At 38.8% G+C, this 20171-nt stretch overlaps 1 protein-coding gene across 1 annotated transcript in view; it reads left to right on the top strand.

Annotated features, from left to right (window-relative positions):
* KCNQ1 (potassium voltage-gated channel subfamily Q member 1) overlaps positions 1–20171 on the top strand; it is a 570329-nt gene that overhangs the window by 400103 nt on the left and 150055 nt on the right. Inside the window, exon 12 of the mRNA XM_050953696.1 lies at positions 8521–8596. Within this exon, the coding sequence (XP_050809653.1) occupies positions 8521–8596 (76 nt within the window). The remainder of the gene's footprint in view (positions 1–8520; positions 8597–20171) is intronic.

Consider the following 20171-nt stretch of genomic DNA (forward strand, 5'->3'; position numbering starts at 1 on the left):
CAATCCATCCCTGAGCCCATGTTATTATGAAAAACAAACAAACAAGGAAACCACATTGATGTGTGCTTGGGATGGAGTGACAACTTTAAATTTGGAATTTCCTGGCTTTTTTTTCCTGAGTAGGGTATGACAACCTATTTTAAATAGGAATGAAAAAAGGAAAGAAATCTCTTGAGAAACATTGAAAATTGTATATATTTTACCAGTTTACTACATATTTAGTCATCATTTCTAAGAACATATTACAGCAGGTACCTAATGAATTGTAGCTGTTTAAATTAATTATGTAGATAATTTTCTGTATCTTAATTATGATGCATATTGTTAAATTAGTAAAACACTGCACATATGCAGTGGCCAATTCCATAATATTAAATAATTCTCAAATTGTTCATTTTTAATGCCGGTGTTGTGTACCCTGTTATGGACTAACAACCTCTTGAAATTTTCCTTTTTTCCAGAAAAAATGTTGGATTTTTCTTGGAGTACAAAAATAAGCAAACCATTTAGCTTGTTTTCTTGCTGCATTTAAGAAACCCATATAGAGATTGCATTCAGAAAAGACATCTTCATGGAGATACTTTTTTTGACCTTGATCCTGCAAAGCAACATCTCATGGGGAGTTCCACTGGCTTATTTGCAGTACTGGGGCCTCAGTCCCCAAATATGCAATCTGAACTGCTGGTGTGGACTATTGCATCTGTGCAGAATCCCATTAACTTCACTGTTGGTCTGTGTAAATTTAGGATTACAGGATGGGGACATACCTTTGTAAATGCATTGAAATTCTAGGGAACTATGGGTACGTCTACGCTACGGGATTATTCCGATTTTACATAAACCGGTTTTGTAAAACAGATTGTATAAAGTTGAGTGCACGCAGCCACACTAAGCACATTAATTCGGTGATGTGCATCCATGTACCAAGGCTAGCGTCGACTTCTGGAGCGTTGCACTGTGGGTAGCTATCCTGTAGCTATCCCATAGTTCCCACAGTCTCCCCCCCCATTGGAATTCTGGGTTGAGATCCCAATGCATGATGGTGCAAAAATAGTGTCGCGGGTGATTCTGGGAAAGTGTCGCCACTCATTCCTTCCTCCGGGAAAGCAACGGCAGATAATCATTTCGTGCCCTTTTTCCCTGGATTGGTCTGGCAGACGCCATAGCATGGCAACCATGGAGCCCGTTTTGCCTTTTGTCACTGTCACCGTATGTGTACTGGATGCCACTGACAGAGGCGGTACTGCAGCGCTACACAGCAGCATTCGTTTGCCTTTGCAAGATAGCAGAGACAGTTATCAGTTGTTCTGTACCGTCTGCCATGCCATTGTAAATTGGCGATGAGATGACAGTTATCAGTCATTCTGTACCATCTGCTGCTGTCATGGGTGCTCCTGGCTGAGATCGGCCAGGAGCACAAAGACGAAAATGGGAATGACTCTCCGGGTCATTCCCTCCTTTATGTTGTATCTAAAAATAGAGTCAGTCCTGCCTAGAATATGGGGCAAGTGTGCTAGAGAACCAGTGTACTAGAGAGCACAGCCACTCCGTGTCAGATCCCACAGAAATGATGAGCTGCATGCAATTCTATGGGGTGCCCTTGCAACAACCCCACTCGTTGCTTCCCTCCTCCCTCAACCCTCCTGGGCTACTGTTGCAGTGTCCCCCCCATTTGTGTGATGAAGTAATGAAGAATGCAGGAATAAGAAACACTGACTTGTTAGTGAGATAAAATGAGGGGGAGGCAGCCTCCAGCTGCTATGATAGTCCAGGCAGGACATTAAATGGTGCGGGGGAGAGGAGCCCAGCATCCCGCTGCTATGATAGTCCAGGCAGTACAGAATCTTTTCTTTACACATGAAAGGAGGGGGCTGATGGAGCTTAGCCCCCCGTTGCTATGATGAAGATGGTTACCAGCTGTTCTGTACCATCTACTGGGAATGACTGGGAGTCATTCCTATTTTTACCCAGGCGCCCCCAGCCGACCTCACCTGAGGCCAGCCAGGAGCACTCACTGGCTGATAATGATGATGGATAGCAGTCATCTTGTACCGTCTGCCACCGGGGAAGGGAGGGGAGAGGGTGCTGCTGTTCAGTGCTGCAGCATCGTGTCTACCAGCAGCATGTAGTAGACATAGGGTGACATATACAAAAGTCAAGAAACTATTTTTTTCCCTTTTCTTTCACGGGGGGGAGTGAGGGTAAATTGACGAACTATACCCTGAACCACCCCAGACAACGTATTTGACCCTACAGGCATTTGGAGCTCAGCCAATAATGCAAATGCTTTTCAGAGACTGCGGGGACTGTGGGATAGCTAGAGTCCTCAGTACCCGCTCCCTCCCTCCATGAGCCTCCATTTGATTCTTTGGCTTTCCGTTACGCTTGTCACGCAGCACTATGCTGAGTCCCTGCTGTGGCCTCTGTCTGGAGATTTTTTTCAAATGCTTTGGCATTTCGTCTTCTGGAACGGAGCTGTGATAGAACAGACTTGTCTCCCCATACAGCAATCAGATCCAGAATCTCCCTTACGGTCCATGCTGGAACTCTTTTTGGATTTCGGACTGCATCGCCACCCGTGCTGATCAGAGCTCCACGCTGGGCAAACAGGAAATGAAATTCAAAAGTTCATGGGGCTTTTCCTGTCTACCTGGCCACTGCATCCGAGTTCAGATTGCTGTCCAGAGCGGTCACAATGGTGCACTGTGGGATACTGCCCGGAGGCCAATACCATCGATTTGCGGCCACACTAACCCTAATCCAATATGGTTATACCGATTTCAGCGCTACTCCTCTCATCGGGGAGGAGTACAGAAACCGGTTTAAAGAGCCCTTTATATCGATATAAAGGGCCTTGTTGTGTGGATGGGTGCAACGTTAAATCGGTTTAACGCTGCTAAAATCGGTATAAACGCGTAGTGTAGTCCAGGCCTCTGTTATAAAAAAGATCATTTGGTCAAAGACACGTTTGATCTCTCTTAGAGCAAGTGGCTCCACTACAGTATTTGCTGAGCATTATAAATGTCTCACTAATGAATCAGCATATGCTGTAGGATTATCTAAAGATCTGCAGCCCTGATGTTATACTAAAGGGGTAAGGATATCATTTCAGCTTCAGAATTCTGATTGGCTGGTGAAGAGTTTATTGTTCCTCCAAGTGGAACTTTCCATTATAGCTGAGTAAATTAATTGCAAAAGAGGAAAAGAAAAAAATAATGAAGAAAGCCCAACAGCAGAGATTCTATGTTGTGAAATTCATCTCATGTGTGATATGGATGCTTGACTTACAAAGTTTTGTTTTAGGTTTTTCTCACCCCTGACTCTGATATTATGAGGGGTGCCTCCAACCGCCATACATTTTTACTTGATGTTAGAGTGCAAATAAAAAGCCTTGTCTATAAATGTCAGAATATAAATGCTCTTGGTTTGTGTTAATCCATTGGCCCTACTGACCTAGTATTGCTGTCAGCTTTCAAGGGATTATTAAAACTGCCCCTGTAAGGATATATACCCCGGTCAATTCAGAAGCATAATTCCCATGACATTAACAATTCCAGTGTTATATTTATTGTTCCAGAGCTCCGTTCCATGTATTAAAGCCCACTGAAAATCTCATGCAATCTGTGTACAGTGTTTGTGAGTGTCAGAATATATATTATTGAATGCAGCTGTGCTTCCATTACATTTAAAGGATTACAGTCAAGTTGACATGACCGAATGTGGTGTAACATATTGTTCATCAACTGTTTGTCAAGGGTAAACTGATTCTGATCTATCTCAGCAAATTGCACACATGGTTTTCACTGATAAGCATAAATCCTTTAAAGAATAACAAGTGTGCCTGTCATTGTTATGCACTTGCTTTCTACTATCATAATCTGTGCATGCGGACATTGTACACAATTGTCAGCTCTCTTGAAACATGGGTGACATTTTCATTTGTTTTGGTTTTTAAATGTCCTGTGTTTTTATGTGATTTTTATAATGGAAAAAAACATTAGTGCCTGACATGGGACAGATAACCCTGATTATTTTTTATTTTTAATTTTTTTATTTTAACTGAGTGCAGATAATATGCCCCTAGATGTACAAAGCACAGAGAAAGAAGAATGTCTGTGTAAGTGGCATACAATCTAAAGCCCAAATCCTGCAAACATTTAGGCATATGCTTGACTTTACAGAGGTGAGCAGTTCCATTGAAGTTCAATTTAGTCAGCTACAGTCAGTGGGATTATTCACCTCTGTAAAGTTAAGCATGTGAATAAAAGTTTGCAATATCAGGGACTATGTTAAACAGATCTGTAATTGCCAATGACATTCCTTTTTGTTGCCAGCTCTTGCAATTTCATTAAAGCCCCAGTTGCTGAAATCATGACATTGCATGAGAATCTCAGCTTTCATTTAAAAAAAAATGGTTTCTGGCCCCCATTGGTTGCAGAGAGAGGCTTGAAAACATAAAGCAAGTGCACCCATAAAGACTCAGAAAGTCAGAAGGAACCAACATTTATTTTATTTATTTATTTTAATCTCATGATTTTTAAGCCAGTCTAATTATTTTTGGGGCATGGACTTAATTTTTTGACCCCTTGGGTGGACAATACTGAGACTATTGTGCTTTTTTCTAATGTGTAAGTGGTTTTTTTTTTATTGTAGTCTTTTCAATTAGGAACATTAAACTTATTTACAAAGATGGTTCACGGGATTGTTAAAGGGATACAGAGTCTTTCATCTCTACAGCATGAAACCAATTCATTTCAAATTAGATTTACAGTGTCTGAAAATCATTAGCTTGCTGATGGTTGCTCAGTCAGCTATGTGAAATAAATTCTTGGTTCAGATACAAGACAATTGTCACAACTGATACCAATGGACAGTCCCAATATTATGGCCGAAAACTAAATGGACATTAGAACTATAATATCCTTCCCACCTCCTGAGATGATCCCGACAACAAGCCTACAGTGCATTGCAAGCTTGCCATGTGGAAAGAACACTTGAGCCATTAGAGTTGTCTTTCAGTAACATTAAATTCACTTAAATAAAGAAGGAGGGGGAGGAGAGTTCAGAGAAAGAGCGAGAGTGAAATAACTGTGAAACATTGCTGGGAAAGGGGGAAAAAAGCCTTACCTGGCTTCTGTCCAGCATAATGCATGCTGGGATGTCACCTGAAGCCACAGTCAGTGATTCTCTGTGGGTCTGGATTTTACAGGCATAAAAATGTTTAAGCTTCATTTTAAGATAATGATGGTGTTGACTACTTCTCTTGATTATTAGGAGCACTCATATTTACTTACAGGTCACCTCAGAGATATCCATTAAGTTCATAACACTATATCATAGAGTCTCATGCATGGTTTTATGTAAATATACTTGCAAAAGGAAAATGTCTTTTTTTTTTTATAACTCAGCTCTCCCTCCCCCTGATCCTACCCATGAAATATTTATAAAACTTTTTTCCAAAGCTAAGCAAGTCCAAACCTGTGAAATTTAGGGGCTAGATTTTCAAGAGTGCTCAGCTCCCAGCTAAAAGTGGTCAGATTTTCAGGAGTGTGCAGCTAGTCATGAAAATATTGCTTAGAGAATGAAAATATACTATATAGCTGGTTGACAAATATGCACATAGGAAGAAGTCCCTGAAATTATAGATTTGTTAATACATCCACTGTCTGCCTAGAGACTACAGGTATGTCACAAATGGTCATACAATCAAATATTGTGAGTTAATGTTTAAACTCTACATTTACTAAAGCATTTGTTACCAGTTTGCAGAAGACATCAAACAACCAAGAATCATAACCTTGGCTACTAATTAAAATCCTTATTTCTTTCTTTCACTCCAAAAACATTTAATCTCTGGGAAGTAGGAGAGCCTTGTATGCAGGGACTTTTTTCAATGTTAGCAAAACAACAAGTGTTATGTGGGAGTTTCTAAAGGGGTTGTGGTATAGAAGAATAAAAGAAATGTGTGAATTTTCTGTTTTCCTTTCAGAGAAGTAAACATTAGCATTAAACAAAGAGTGATTAAAAACGGATGCACTGGAAAACCTTATGTGGTGGGAAGGAGAAGGGGTTATGAAAACAAGAGGCAATTTTTACCAGGTTAAAAACTAGCGTTTTTCTGGGGAGAGCTATTTTAACTGATAAATGGAACAGTAATCCATCACCAGAACCAGATGGTATTCACCCAAAAGTTGTGAAGGAACTCAGATATGAAATTGCAGAACTACTAACTGTCCTGTGCAACCTGTCTCCAGAGATAATCCTGGCAATTACAGGCCAGTAAGCCTAACTTCAGTACCAGGCAAATTGATTGAAAATATAGTAAAGAACACAGTTATCAGACTCATAAATAAACACAGTGTGTTGGGGAAGAATCATCACCACTTTTGTAAAGGGAAATCGTGCTTTGTCTGTCTATTAGAATTCTTTGAGGGGGCCAACAAATGTGGACAATAGTGATCAATTTATTATAGTGTTCTTGGACTTTAAGAAAGCCTTTGACAAGGTCCCTCACCAAAGACTCTTAAGCAAAATTAGCAGGCATGGGATAAGAGGGAAGGTCCTCTCATGGATCAGTAACTGGTTAAAAGACAGGAAACAAAAGGTAGGAATAAATGGTCAGTTTTCACAATGGAGAGAGAGGTAAATAGCAGAGCACCCCACAGATCTGTCCTGGGTCCAGTGCTATTGAACATAGCCATAAATGGTTTGGAAAAGGGAGTGAAGTGTAAGGTGGCAAAATTTTCAGATGATCCAAAATTACTTAAGATAGTTAAGTCCAAAGCAGATGGCAAAGAGATACAAAGGGATCTCACTAAACTGGGTGACTGGGCAACAAAATGGCAGATGAAATTCAATGTTGTTAAGTGCAAAATAAAGCACATTGGAAAACATAATCACAATTATGCATACAAAATGATGGGGTCAAAATTAGCTGTTACCACTCAAGAGAGATCTTGGAGTCGTGGATAATTTTCCTGAAAATATCTGTTCAATATACAACCGTAGTCAAAAAACCTAACAGACTATTAGGAAGCATTAGGAAAGTGGTAAATAATAAGACAGAAAATATCATAATGCCACTATATAAATCCATGGTGCATCCACACCTTAAATACTGTGTGCAGTTCTGGTTGCCCCACCTCAAAAAACATATATATGAATTGGACAAGGTGCAGAGTAAGACCATTCTGTATGAAAATGGTTGGCTTTCCAGATAGGGAGAGGAGCAAATTTGTGAACATTTGCAATATTGCCCAGAAGGTGGAATTTCACCAATTACACCGTGGAAAAACTGTTTGCTGGAGGAAATGTGTGGCTACTCAGGAAAAATCAGATTATGTGTAGTGCTGACCATACTGCTGAGCTGTGTTCTGCAAGAGACCTAAACATGTAAAGGACCTTGTTGTGAGAGATTCCCATCCCAGGGAGGGTACGAAGGCTGTCAGCTCAATATAAACAGAATGCACTATTTAGCAGCAAATGAAGTCTTCATGTGTGTAAATATGGCTTTATAAACAACCATTACTGATAATAAATGACAAAGAAAATACATTTGGAAAATCTAAGTAACGTCAGCACTGCTCTACTGCTTGTGCCCTTTAGTAGTTAGTAGAAGTACTGAATACTACTGGGATAAAAGTCAAAGTAGCCCAGTTTAAAATGATGTATTTATAGTGGGTAAGTGTCTATAACACTAAGTGTTTTTCATTTATTATAGATGAAGAATGACAATTAAAAAGAAATCATTTGAATAAATCGTAAACATATCTGATTATAATTTTAAGAAAATATATTTATCACATTTAAAATATTTTAAAATATAATTAAAAGTATAAAGAAAAACCTGTCATTTTTATAATCTATATTAAATAAAGTATAATGTTTAATACTATGTGTTGTGAAAAGCAAAAGCTTTATGGTAATCAGTTATTATGAAGTACTTAGCGTTTCTTGATTCTATTCTATTTGTGTTTATAGGGGACTTCCACATGTTACTTATTGTTAACGTTTCATATACTGCTATAGTACCATTCATGCAGTGATGGTTTTCCTAAAAGTACAAATTAGTGCAAGTGAAGGAAAACTTGCAAAAGATCTGGAAAGAAAAAGCTATACTATAGGCTACGATACTAGGGTGCTTGTATATAAAAAAGAAACCTGAGAGCTAAAGTTCTAAATGCTCATGTCTGGGGCTTTTGAGAGAAAGAGAAAGCAGGAGAGATGGGAGAGGGCTCACTTGACACAGGGAGAGATTCATATGGTCACCACTTAACATTGTGCAATACACTGCATCCAAGCATAAACCGTAGAGATAAAATTCCAGATTTTAAAAGCTTTTTTTTTTTTTTTTTTGGTATGTGTGGTCTCAATAATGGTGTGTTGTATCCGCAGAAGGAATTGTTGCTTCTTACATAAACATTCACTTGACACTGAAGCACTTAATGAAGGTTATTATCCTTATTATATGGCTGGAGATGATCTCTTTCACTGAACTCACTCGTCTCATTTTTCCTACAGGCTGCGAGAACACCACCGTGCTGCCATTAAGGTGATACGAAGGATGCAGTACTTTGTGGCAAAGAAAAAATTTCAGGTATGTTTTGAACAGAGGGCTAGTTTTCTAAATAAGCCCTTTTATACTCCTGGCTTATTGTTTCTTCTATAAATGTAAGAAAAAGAGACTAGCACAATTCATATCAGTAATGGTGAGTCACACCCACTATTCTCTCCCTCCTTGAATAGGGTGGTTGTTTAGCATCAGGTTAGTCCACTGTGGACACACTGGGAATAGGCTAACCTGCTGAAATGCAGCCTGAATTAAAATGTTGTTTTCTGCTAATGGACTTGACCTTTCACCTGCTGTTATCTCCATCTCCTTCTTGCAATGCAAACATTCTCATATGTCTTCATTAATTCTGAGTTGTGTGTTATTGTCATGCTGACTCAGTAGGCTTAGAGATTAAAATACTACTTTAACCTTGTTTTCTATCTCATACTCAATGTTAATGAAGTCCTGATAAGGGGCAGGGATGGAAATTTGTTAGCATAGTGCAAAGTTTCTGCTTCTTTTCTTTTGCCCCTCCTATAGAGGTAAAAAAAAATCTTCGAAGTTCATGAGATAATCAGTTATCTCTATGCCTATAGCCTACATTGACATTTCTTCTGTCTCGTTTCAGTTGCTGGTATTTTGGATACATAAGCATTTAACAGTGGCTAATTAACTTTGGCCTGGTCAAACTAAAAAGTTGCACCTGTCTGTCAAAGCTGTGGGGTTTTTTAAACCAATTTAGTTAACCCAATAGGAACCCCTGTATCAACACTCTGATTTAGAATCGCTTATATCAGTGTAGCTTGTATCAGTAATTCACTAATGGAAGTCAGTGGGCTTTGTGCCTTTATATTCCTTTGGCCTTTTTGCAAATCTCCCCCTATATGATTTAGTTTTACACTGAAAAATATAAGGCCTGAAATGCTGTAAATGAGCTTAGCTCCATTCATTGTACTTGCTACTCTAATAAATATATAGTAATACATTCAATTAATAAATTTGAAAATCCTTGCACAATAGGCGTAAAAGGTAAAATTTTGAAAAGTGCTTCAGTGGCTTAGGAGTGTAAGTCCCATTTTCAAAAGTGACTTAGACACCATTATTAATAATCATAACAATACTTTTCCCACCTTCAATCCACTCCATCTAAAATGAGTTTGTTACTCTTTCCCTATAAATATTTAAAAGGGGATGGGGACTATTAAAAAGTAGTTGGTCAACAATTATTATCAATCCTTAGAAGCATCATTTGTTAATAAGAAATGAAATGAGACATTTATTTCCTGCAACCACAAAACCTGGGCCCTCATTTCATCACTGAAATTTATAAACATTATCAGGCTATTTTAATATGTAGGTTGTGTTTAATGATTTTGAAAACAAAATCTCATCTGGAATATTTTCTATTATTGGTGTAGCTGGTAGTGCTGCGTATGGTTAGACTTGTCTGACACTTCATACTATAAGGCCCTGTCTCCAGTTGCTTATAACTTTACCCAACCTTAACTATTCAGGTTGAAACGTTCTTTATATGCTGAGTTTTTGCCACAGGTCACATTTTTGTGGAAAGTTTCAACTTAAATGGTTTAGCTGTTTCTGAGAACAAGATTAAGCAAATATTTGGTGTTTTGCCATATTAAAAATAATTCTTACAACCGTTTAGTTGAGAAAAATCTAGTTCCTCCGTGTTTTGGGGCAGGGACTTGAAATTTGAAGGGGGTTCATACTGGTATCAAAGATTAGTCATGGTATTAACTAAGAGGCTTAGAAACAATAGTTCCACACCTTATTTCTATTTCCCACCCGGGCTTTGTCAAAACAGATTTTGAAAATGCCTGAATACCTTGTACAACATTATCCACCTGGAGAGTAAACTAAAGTCCCCTGCAGCAGATCACTTGATAGATAGAAGCTGAAAAACCATTGGACTGAATGTAGTGGGACTATTCTCTTCACACTTAAAACTTGTTTGTGCTTGGCACTCGATTTGCTAAACTGGCTCCTCCATTTTGCTGTATGTTTTGCTATCTGCAAGAAAACATGTTCCGGGCCATCTATCCAAATCCCATAAGGAAGTTCTCTATCTTTCCCAGCATTTGTAATTATTCTTGAACAATTAGTCTTAGCCATTCAAAAGTTGTAAGTTTACATCTAAATGAAATATACCTCAAGGCCATACTATATGCTAATGATGTGCTGCAGAATCTTCCAGTAAAGTTTTATTTTCAGTTACAAAGTTAGAAAAGTTCTAAGGTATTTAAGGTAAAATTTTCAAAAAACCCTACATGACTCAAAGACCACAAATACCATTGAATTTCAATGGGATTTATGCTCCTAAATTTATCAAGTGCTTTTGAAAACTTCCCACCAAATTGGGAAAATCAGACATTCTTCCTTTGAATGTACAGTATATTGCAAATCTACTTTGCTCTATTGTATGTCCACAAAGAGGAGTCTTAAGGGAATAAAATGTTTAGATTTAAAATATGTACCAGCTATTGACTCTACAGTTTCTATTAACCAGTCCAACCCAATGTTTAAATTAATCCAATATTGAATGATGGCAGTCTTGAAAGCTAACATGGTAAGCATGTTTAGAATTAGGGTTGTCAAAAAATGTTCATAGAATTTTTTTTTTGAAAATTTTCTGCCAAAAGCATCTGCTTTCCATGGAAAATGTATGGGTTTTTTTGTTGTTGAAAATAAAAATGTTAGAAAATCAAAAAACCTCAGCTCAGGTTAATGGGACTACTTGTGCTTAAAGTTAAGTATTTGCAAGATCAGTGCCTAAATATTTTTTTTAAGGGTGCATCCATAAGTATGATGTTGGAAGAATAAAGAAAATGTCCCAAATTTACCCAAAATAGATCTCAGTGCAGCAAGGTTCTTAAACTGCACCAGATGTATTCAGGATACACCTGTCTATCAAATTCTATGTAGCTATGTGTTGTTTTTGAAAAAGGTATCAGTTAACAATGGATGGTTGGACTGTCAAAGACAAATGTCAACTAGAGCCCAGTTTCAAACACTTCTTGTTAAAAAGTTATAATGAGAAACCAAATGGAGACTACACAGACATTTCTAATGATGTGAAAAGTAAAAGTGAAATATTACGCTAAAAGACCACTTTCGAGTAAAGCCGAAATGTATGCACAATTTTGAGGCCATTTTATAACACAACTCTCTAAATATAGTGGCATCATTAGGCACCACCACAGAGAGTAATATTCTTTCCATAGACATTTTAAAACCATTCTATAGAACTCTATAACAAGGATATTATTCACTCATAAAGTCTGTAGGATTGTTTAAAATTGTGTAGAAATTTTTTCACCCCTTAGCACCATTTAGATGCTGTACTGTCTCCACAGGGGTGAATACATCACTGTTGATGAAAGGTTCTATAGAATCTAGTAGAAAATGGTATTTTGAGGGATTAAAAGGATCATGGACGGTGCCTTATGTCTTACTCTACCCCTCTGCACAAGAGTGAATTTTATGCATCAGGAACAAATCACTTCTAGTACAGCCTAGTTTATCCACCCTATAATTTACTTTTAAAGCAGAGTACCATTCTTGAATGTCCTATTTAATTAATTCACTAGCATAACAACATTTTTATATCCTATTACAATTGTGAAAGCTTTTAAACTCCTGGACTCAAAGTTATGTGCACTGGCACAAATCTAATGCACACAAACAGTACAGGAGAGCAGAACATGATCCTTGTGTCCTCAGTCTAATTTAAAAAAAAATCTTTTTCATTCCAGGTAAGTTTTCTGTTGACTAAATTAGTTTTCTGCAAAAATATCTTTCATTCATGCACTGTAGAATCAAAAATTAAAAATCTGCTGTACATGATGTACAAAGCTAAAAATGCAGCTTGGGGGTCCAGTGATGACATGAGGAACTAGTGTCTCTGTTGTGGTTTATAATGATGTCACCAGAAGCTCTTGATGTATTTATAGCCTTATAATTCAAAGTCTTACTACTTCCTGGACTGTATTTTATATGTAATTCAGTTACCTTGCTATCAATCAGGAGTTGTGTATGTAATCTTCTATAATCACTGTGAGGTCTCTGGAAAACAAAATAGTTCAAAGCAACTTGTACTTCAAAGGCTGTTGCACACATTTGTACTGTTCGGTTGTGCTTCCCAGAAATTTCCTTAGCATTCGCTTCCCTCTCCCTTGTTTGACTCCTGGAGAACTGCTCTGTGCATGCAGCTGCTGCACATTCAGCTAATAAGGAACAATAATACACAGCTGTGCCTATATTTAATGTTTGTCATTCACTCTTGCGCCTTCTGAAAACTCTATATTTGATGCAAAAATCCTTCCTCACTGTGGCATACCAGCAGCAAAGAATCTTGTGACACCTTATAGACTAACAGACGTTTTGGAGCATGAACTTTAGTGGGTGAATACCCACTTCGTCAGATGCATGTCATCCCCATGAAAGCTCATGCTCCAAAACATCTGTTAGTCTATAAGATGCACAGGATTCTTTGCTGCTTTTACAGATCCAGACTAACACAGCTACCCCTCTGATACTTGTGGCATACCAGGATACAATCCAGACTAATAAGTAGCTCGGTCACCCCTGCCCTGTAACCTGGGGTGCCCTTACTATGCCTTGCTACTCACAAACAGCCTCTGGCATGTAAATTACTCCCATCTATGTCTGTGTGTGTGCTGCAGCCAGCTAGCCACAACTTGGCTCTTACCAGCCTTAAAAATTACCACAGGGTGACCCCAATACACTTCCACTCCTAGATTTTCCCCCAGAAATGTATGTCCTGTACTGCCAAGCCCTCTCCTGGGCAGTACGAATACATTCAGTCTGTTACTCCTTTAAGAGAATAATATGCACACAACTTGTTACCCCAAATGCAGTTATCCAGACACTTCAACTTGAACACACCTGATTAGATAAAACAGGAAAACAAGTTTATTAACTACAAAGAGAGAGATTTTTAGTAAGTACAAGCAATGAGGCATAAAAGTCAGAAATGGTTACAGGAAAAATAAAGATAAGATGTTCACTAATGCCTAACTTAACAAACCAATTAGATTGAAGCAAAATTTCTCACTACATTCTCCAGCAAATTACTGACCAAACTCTTAGGTCAGTACCCTTCCCCCAAAGTCCAGTGCCTGCTTCCTTTATCTCTTCAGGTGGAGTGAATGTGATAGGCAGGGAGATAGAGGGAGGTGCCTTGGGGGGTTTTCCCCTCTTTTTTATAGCTTCAGTCCCTCTCTTGAAAAGCATTTCCAGCTGAGACCCAGGATGCAAAGTGTTGATGTGGAAGGATATTTCCTGCTGGTTTTTTTCACCTGTTTGAACTTCCTTTGTCTTCCTTTCCTTCTGGATGTCTCTGTTTACTGTTCAAATGCAAATTAAGTAGAGCACACATCCCTTTGTTTAGGACAGACCTGTTTGCCAACTTCTGTTTGGACAGGGTTGTGGAACATGTGTTAATAATACCATACAGGGAAATCTGATAACTTCACAGTGTTGTCACACACATTTTTACTAGGACTCATAGACTCATAGACTCATAGACTCTAGGACTGGAAGGGACCTCGAGAGGTCATCGAGTCCAGTCCCCTGCCATCATGGCAGGACCAAATACTGTCTAGACCATCCCTGATAGACATTTATCTAACCTACTCTTAAATATCTCCAGAGATGGAGATTCCACAACTTCCCTAGGCAATCTATTCCAGTGTTTAACTACCCTGACAGTTAGGAACTTTTTCCTAATGTCCAACCTAAATCTCCCTTGCTGCAGTTTAAGCCCATTGCTTCTTGTTCTATCATTGGAGGCTAAGGTGAACAAGTTTTCTCCCTCCTCCTGGTGACACCCTTTTAGATACCTGAAAACTGCTATCATGTCCCCTCTCAGTCTTCTCTTTTCCAAACTAAACAAACCCAATTCCTTCAGCCTTCCTTCATAGGTCATGTTCTCAAGACCTTTAATCATTCTTGTTGCTCTTCTCTGGACCCTCTCCAATTTCTCCACATCTTTCTTGAAATGCGGTGCCCAGAACTGGACACAATACTCCAGTTGAGGCCTAACCAGAGCAGAGTAAAGCGGAAGAATGACTTCTCGTGTCTTGTTTACAACACACCTGTTAATGCATCCCAGAATCACGTTTGCTTTTTTTGCAACAGTATCACACTGTTGACTCATATTAAGCTTGTGGTCCACTACGACCCCTAGATCTCTTTCTGCCATACTCCTTCCTAGACAGTCTCTTCCCATTCTGTATGTGTGAAACTGATTGTTCCTTCCTAAGTGGAGCACTTTGCATTTATCTTTATTGAACTTCATCCTGTTTACCTCAGACCATTTCTCCAACTTATCCAGATCATTTTGAATTTTGACCCTGTCCTCCAAAGCAGTTGCAATCCCTCCCAATGACAATGCTGACCAGCAAACTATGAGTTTTCAAAAGATACCTTACAAAGCATACTTTGTACAAAGATTATTACAGTACTGTGTTGAGTGTAAATACAGGGTGTATTCTGTCACACTAACCCATTTAGATCATCATCATCATCATCAGTAATGCTCCTAATTAGCAAAGGGATGAAACAGGCAATGTCATTGAAAGCTATTGGAACTGGCTTATATATTTGCTTTTTCAATACGGTCGGGCCTGGTTATTCTATTCCGACTTGCAAATTCTCTTTTGTCAACCAAGCTAACAAAGCTTCCAACTACTAAGTTATAATCATGATAAGCATTTCCTCCTGAAAGATCATTTACTGTGTCAATTTTTCATATGCCCATCCTAATTAGATAAAGTAAGCACAAGATAATCAGCTCTGACTGTTAAATACACATTCCTACCTAGTAATGCACCTTAACTTTATGCACACAATCTAAGCTTTCCAGGCCTCCGACTTTACTATTCCTTAGCTGAGAGAAGCAGCAGGGTAACTTAAAAAGCAGGCTATAACGTACTTACTCATTTTGTTATCAGGCCTCCACATCCCATCCCTGTGAGTGCAAGGAATGCAAGACCAAGCCTATTGTTTTCATTTCTGTTAAATTAGACTTGTCTTGTAGCTAAGTAGTTCTGAGTTTAGAGTTTTCAGCCTTATTTTACTAGACTCTATTCCGTAACGTCACAGTCGTGTATTCAATTTTTTTGATAGTATCGTGTTCACAATATCAGTCCATGGGCTAGATTATTGGCTAGTGCAAATTGATGGTATGCAAATTTATACCAGCTGAGGAACTTGCCCCTTTCTTTGCGGAATCTAAGGGTATGTCTACACTGCAATAAAAAGCCCTTGGCACCAAGTCTCAGAGTCCAAGTCAATTGACTCAGGGTTGCAGGGCTTGGCCTGCTGGGCTGAAAATTGCAGTGTAGGTGCTCAAGGTCAGATTAGCCTCCAGGCTCTGAGACCACCCCCCTCCAGTCTGAGTCCAAACAACTGCACTGCAAATTTTAGTCCTGCAGCCCAAGTCAGCTGACCTGGGCCAGTCATGGCCTTGCTGTGGGTCTTTATTGCAATGTAGTTGTATCCTAACTAAAGGATTTTTTTTAAAGAGTCAGGTTTCCTGTGAATTCTTCCATCCCTATGTCCATGCTCAGATGTGTCAATATACTCATCCCTGCTACTTCCACAATTCTGATGTGACCCAAAAATACATGAGTTTGTGATTAGCTTTGGGGTATCTGACGAACTGAACTACAATTCCCTTAATAATGTGATTGAACTGAAAAAAGTAAATATGTTAAGAGAGAGATTTAAAAATGAGGTGATTAACTCTAGTAATTTGATAAGTTTATGGGCTAAGAGAGAAAACATTCAAAAGTGTAAGGGAAACTGCTAAACCTGTTAGAAGTAGAACTTGAGTCTGCTGAATGTGTCTGACTTTGAAGATAGCTAAAAGTACTTATGGGTGAACTAGCAGTCCAGCCCAAGCCCTATACAGCACTTAAGTCTCCCTTAAAGCCTCAAATTAGAGCTTAAGTGGAACTGAATCAGTGCATAGACCTTGTGCTGCCCTCTGCATAGGGGTAAATTGCAGCAGAGAAAACCTAAGAACTGTTCTGTAGCAAAACTTGCACCTGAGAGACACTTGAGAAGTCTGGAAATCAGTTCTCTCTCCAGAAAAGCTCGCTCTATTTCCAATATCAGCTCTTAAAAACTTCAGCTGTTTGAGTGTATTTCTTCTTTAAGAAGGCTGTTGTGATGGTCCTCAAGAAGGCTGTACACATTGGGTGTACCACTGTATTAAAATACTGTGTTCTTATTTGATGGCTGAGAACAAACTGTCAATTTTCTCCAAAACAGGTTGGTAGTAATTAGGGTAGTGTCCCCCCCAAATGTGCTTTGTAGTCCTCTAAGAGGACCCAAAGTACCAGCTGGGGTCTGCAAATTGTCTTAAGCTTTCCTGTGGTTTAAAAATGAAGCCTTTGATGTTAGGGTGTAAGGAAAGCTTTCAGAATGTGAAATGAACATAACCAAAGCAGACGTCTCAGCCTGAGTTTGCAGAGAGCCTGCAACAATAGCTCTAAAGTGTGTATTGCCCCATTCATTTGAAGTCAGATGCTAGCAGTGATACTTTAAAAGTTAGCATTGTAAAATATTTCGTGGCTGATCAAAGCACATAAGAAAGGAGAGGAAGATCTATGCCACTATTTCATCAGAAGGGGCTGTATGGTGGAATAACTGGAGGCATGTGGCAGTGTTGTACATTAAGAGGTGTAGCCTTTAACAGCACATGGAAAGTGTATGTGTGTTGGCAGGGAGAGCACAACTGACTTCATTTTTCTGAAAGAGGATCAGCTTTCAAGAGTTTGGGAAACACTGAATTGGAGTATGAAACATATCAGTGAGAGTTTATTGTATTTTAATGCATTATTTATTTATAGGCATTGTTTATTTATGGGCCTCCAGCATTCATCACTGTAGTAACTCTTTATAGATTAGTGCAACCATGTTTCTTTTACCAGGGGATTTGTTCATTGTGTTGCAGCATACTGGAACTTTTGAGAACTATTTAAGAGTTGTGAAACTTCACCATTACTCAATAAATCTTATTAGAAGCTTTGAAAAAGGATGCTATTTAAACTGCAACTTTAAAAAAAATAAACCCTACCATTGTTTCCCTATTCCATGCACTTGCCTTGGGTCTGATTCCCAAGGGTAGGCCTATTGGATTCTCGCTTGATAGAAACAGTAAAGGCTGTGTTATGCAGCCTAACAGAAAATGTATACATGGTAAACAAGCTTGAAAACAAGAACTGCCTAATGTGTATATGGAGTAGAAACATTTCACACAAGCCCAGGCCACATTACTAATACTATTAAGGAGAATGACTTTATGACAATTTGGGGTAATATTGCTGAATCATGAGAGCCCATCTCTTCATACTGTGCAGACTGATAGAAATTTAAATTAGTGGGCTTTTGATATTGGTACAGTCAAATGGCAGCTGTGTAAAGGGGAATGGGGGTTTGAAATAAACCCCAGGGGAAAAGAATTAGCGGTTAGAAGACAGATGAAGTGCCGAAAAGGAGCAGAATAAATGAATGTATTCCATGGGTATCACCTCCATATGTATGGAGACAACATCCATTTCATTTTCATTAAGTCTTGGAACACTGGGGAAGTTCCAGAACACTAGAAGAAAGTTGATGTTGTGCCAATATTAAAAAAGGTAAGCAGGATGATTCAGGTAATCATAGGCCTGTCAGTCTGACATTGATCCTGGGCAAGATAATGGAGGGGCTGATACAGGACTCGATTAATAAAGAATTAAGGGAGGGTAATATAATTAATGCCAATCAAAATAGGTTTATGGAAAATAAATCCTGTTAAACTAACTTGATTTTTTTTTGGTAGATTATAAATTTGGATGATAAAGATGATAGTGTTGATGTAAAATATTTAGACTTCTGGTAACGCATGACATTTTGACTAAAAAACTAAAAAAATATAAAATTAACATGGCATACTTTCAGTAGTTTTAAAGCTGGCTAACTGATAGGTCTCAAAATGTGCAATCATCATAGAGTGGGTATGTTTCTATTAAGGTCCTGTAGAGATTGGTTCTTGGACCTACCCTGTTTAACATTTTTATCAATGACCTGGAAGAAAATATAAAATCATCCCTGATAAAGTTTGCAGATGACACAAAAATTGGGGGAGTGATAAATAACGAACAAGACAAGTCACTGATACAGAGCAATCTGGTTCACTTGGTAAGCAGGGCGCAAGCAAACAATATGTGTTTTAATACAGCTAAATATAAATGTGTACATCTAGGAGCAGAGAATGTAGGCCATACTTATTCACTGGGGGACTCTATCCTGGGAAGCAGTGACTCTGAAAAAGATTTAGGGATTGTGGTGGATAATCAGCTGAACATGAGTTCCAGTGTGATGATGTGGCCAAAAGGGCTAATGTAATTCTTGGATGTGTAAACAGGGGAATCTTGAGTAGGGGTAGAGAGATTATTTCACCTCTGTATTTGGAACTGGTGTGATGGGTACTGAAATACTGTGTCCATTCTGCTGTCAATAATTCAAGAAGATTGTTGATAAATTGGAAAGGGTTCAGAGAAGAGCCACGAGAATGATTAAAGGATTAGAAAACATGCCTTATAGTGCTAGGCTCCAGGAGCTCAATCTATTTAGTTTAACAAACAGGAAGTTTATGGATAACTTAATTACAGTTTATAAATACCTACATGGGGAACAAATGTTTAATAATGGGCTCATCAGTCTAGCAGAGAAAGGTATAACATGACTCAGCAGCTGGAAGTTGAAGCTAGATGATTTCAGACTGGAAATGAGGCATACATTTTTAACAGTGAAGGTAATTAATAATTGGAACAATTTACCAAGGTCTGTGGTGGATTCTCCATCACTGAAAATTGTTACACCTCTACCCCGATATAACGCGACCCGCTATAACATGAATTCGGATATAACACCGTAAAGCAGCGCTCCGGGCGGGCAGGGCTGCGCACTCTGGCGGATCAAAGCAAGTTCAATATAACTCGGTTTCACCTATAACGCGTTAAGATTTTTTGGCTCCCAAGGACAGCGTTATATTGAGATAGAGGTGTATATCATAATTGGATGTTTTCTAAAAGATATCCGCTAGGCCTTATTTTGAGGGTAGTCCCATAGTGTATGTCATATAGGAGGCAAGATGATCACAGTGGTCCCATCTAATCTTGGATCTATGAATATATATTGCTGGACTTGTGTCAAGATTACTTGGACAGCATATCTTGTTTTCTGTGTTTGTCTGCTTACAGACCTAAAGGAGCGTTTATGCAACAGCTAATCTAGAATACCAGGTTGATGCGAAGGCCCAGATTTCAGGGAGGTCTCTAGTTCAACATATGTTGCTTGCTGGGCTGATGTCAAGGCACAGTGCTCCGTAAGGTCACTAGTAGAGCAACATTAATACACTGGGCTGATGTTAAGGGGCAGGCCTCGGTGACACCAGTGGCTCGGTACTTTTAGCATGGGCTGGTGTGAAATTGCTGGCCTTCTGGTTATTAGCTCAGAAGAGTGAAATCTGTTTGTGCAAGAGAGAGAGTTTATGGCAACTGGCCTGTGACCTGAAGCTTACTTCCAG

This window comes from Gopherus flavomarginatus, chromosome 5 (genome assembly GCF_025201925.1).
Source record: "Gopherus flavomarginatus isolate rGopFla2 chromosome 5, rGopFla2.mat.asm, whole genome shotgun sequence".
In the NCBI taxonomy this organism is placed as follows: domain Eukaryota; kingdom Metazoa; phylum Chordata; order Testudines; family Testudinidae; genus Gopherus; species Gopherus flavomarginatus.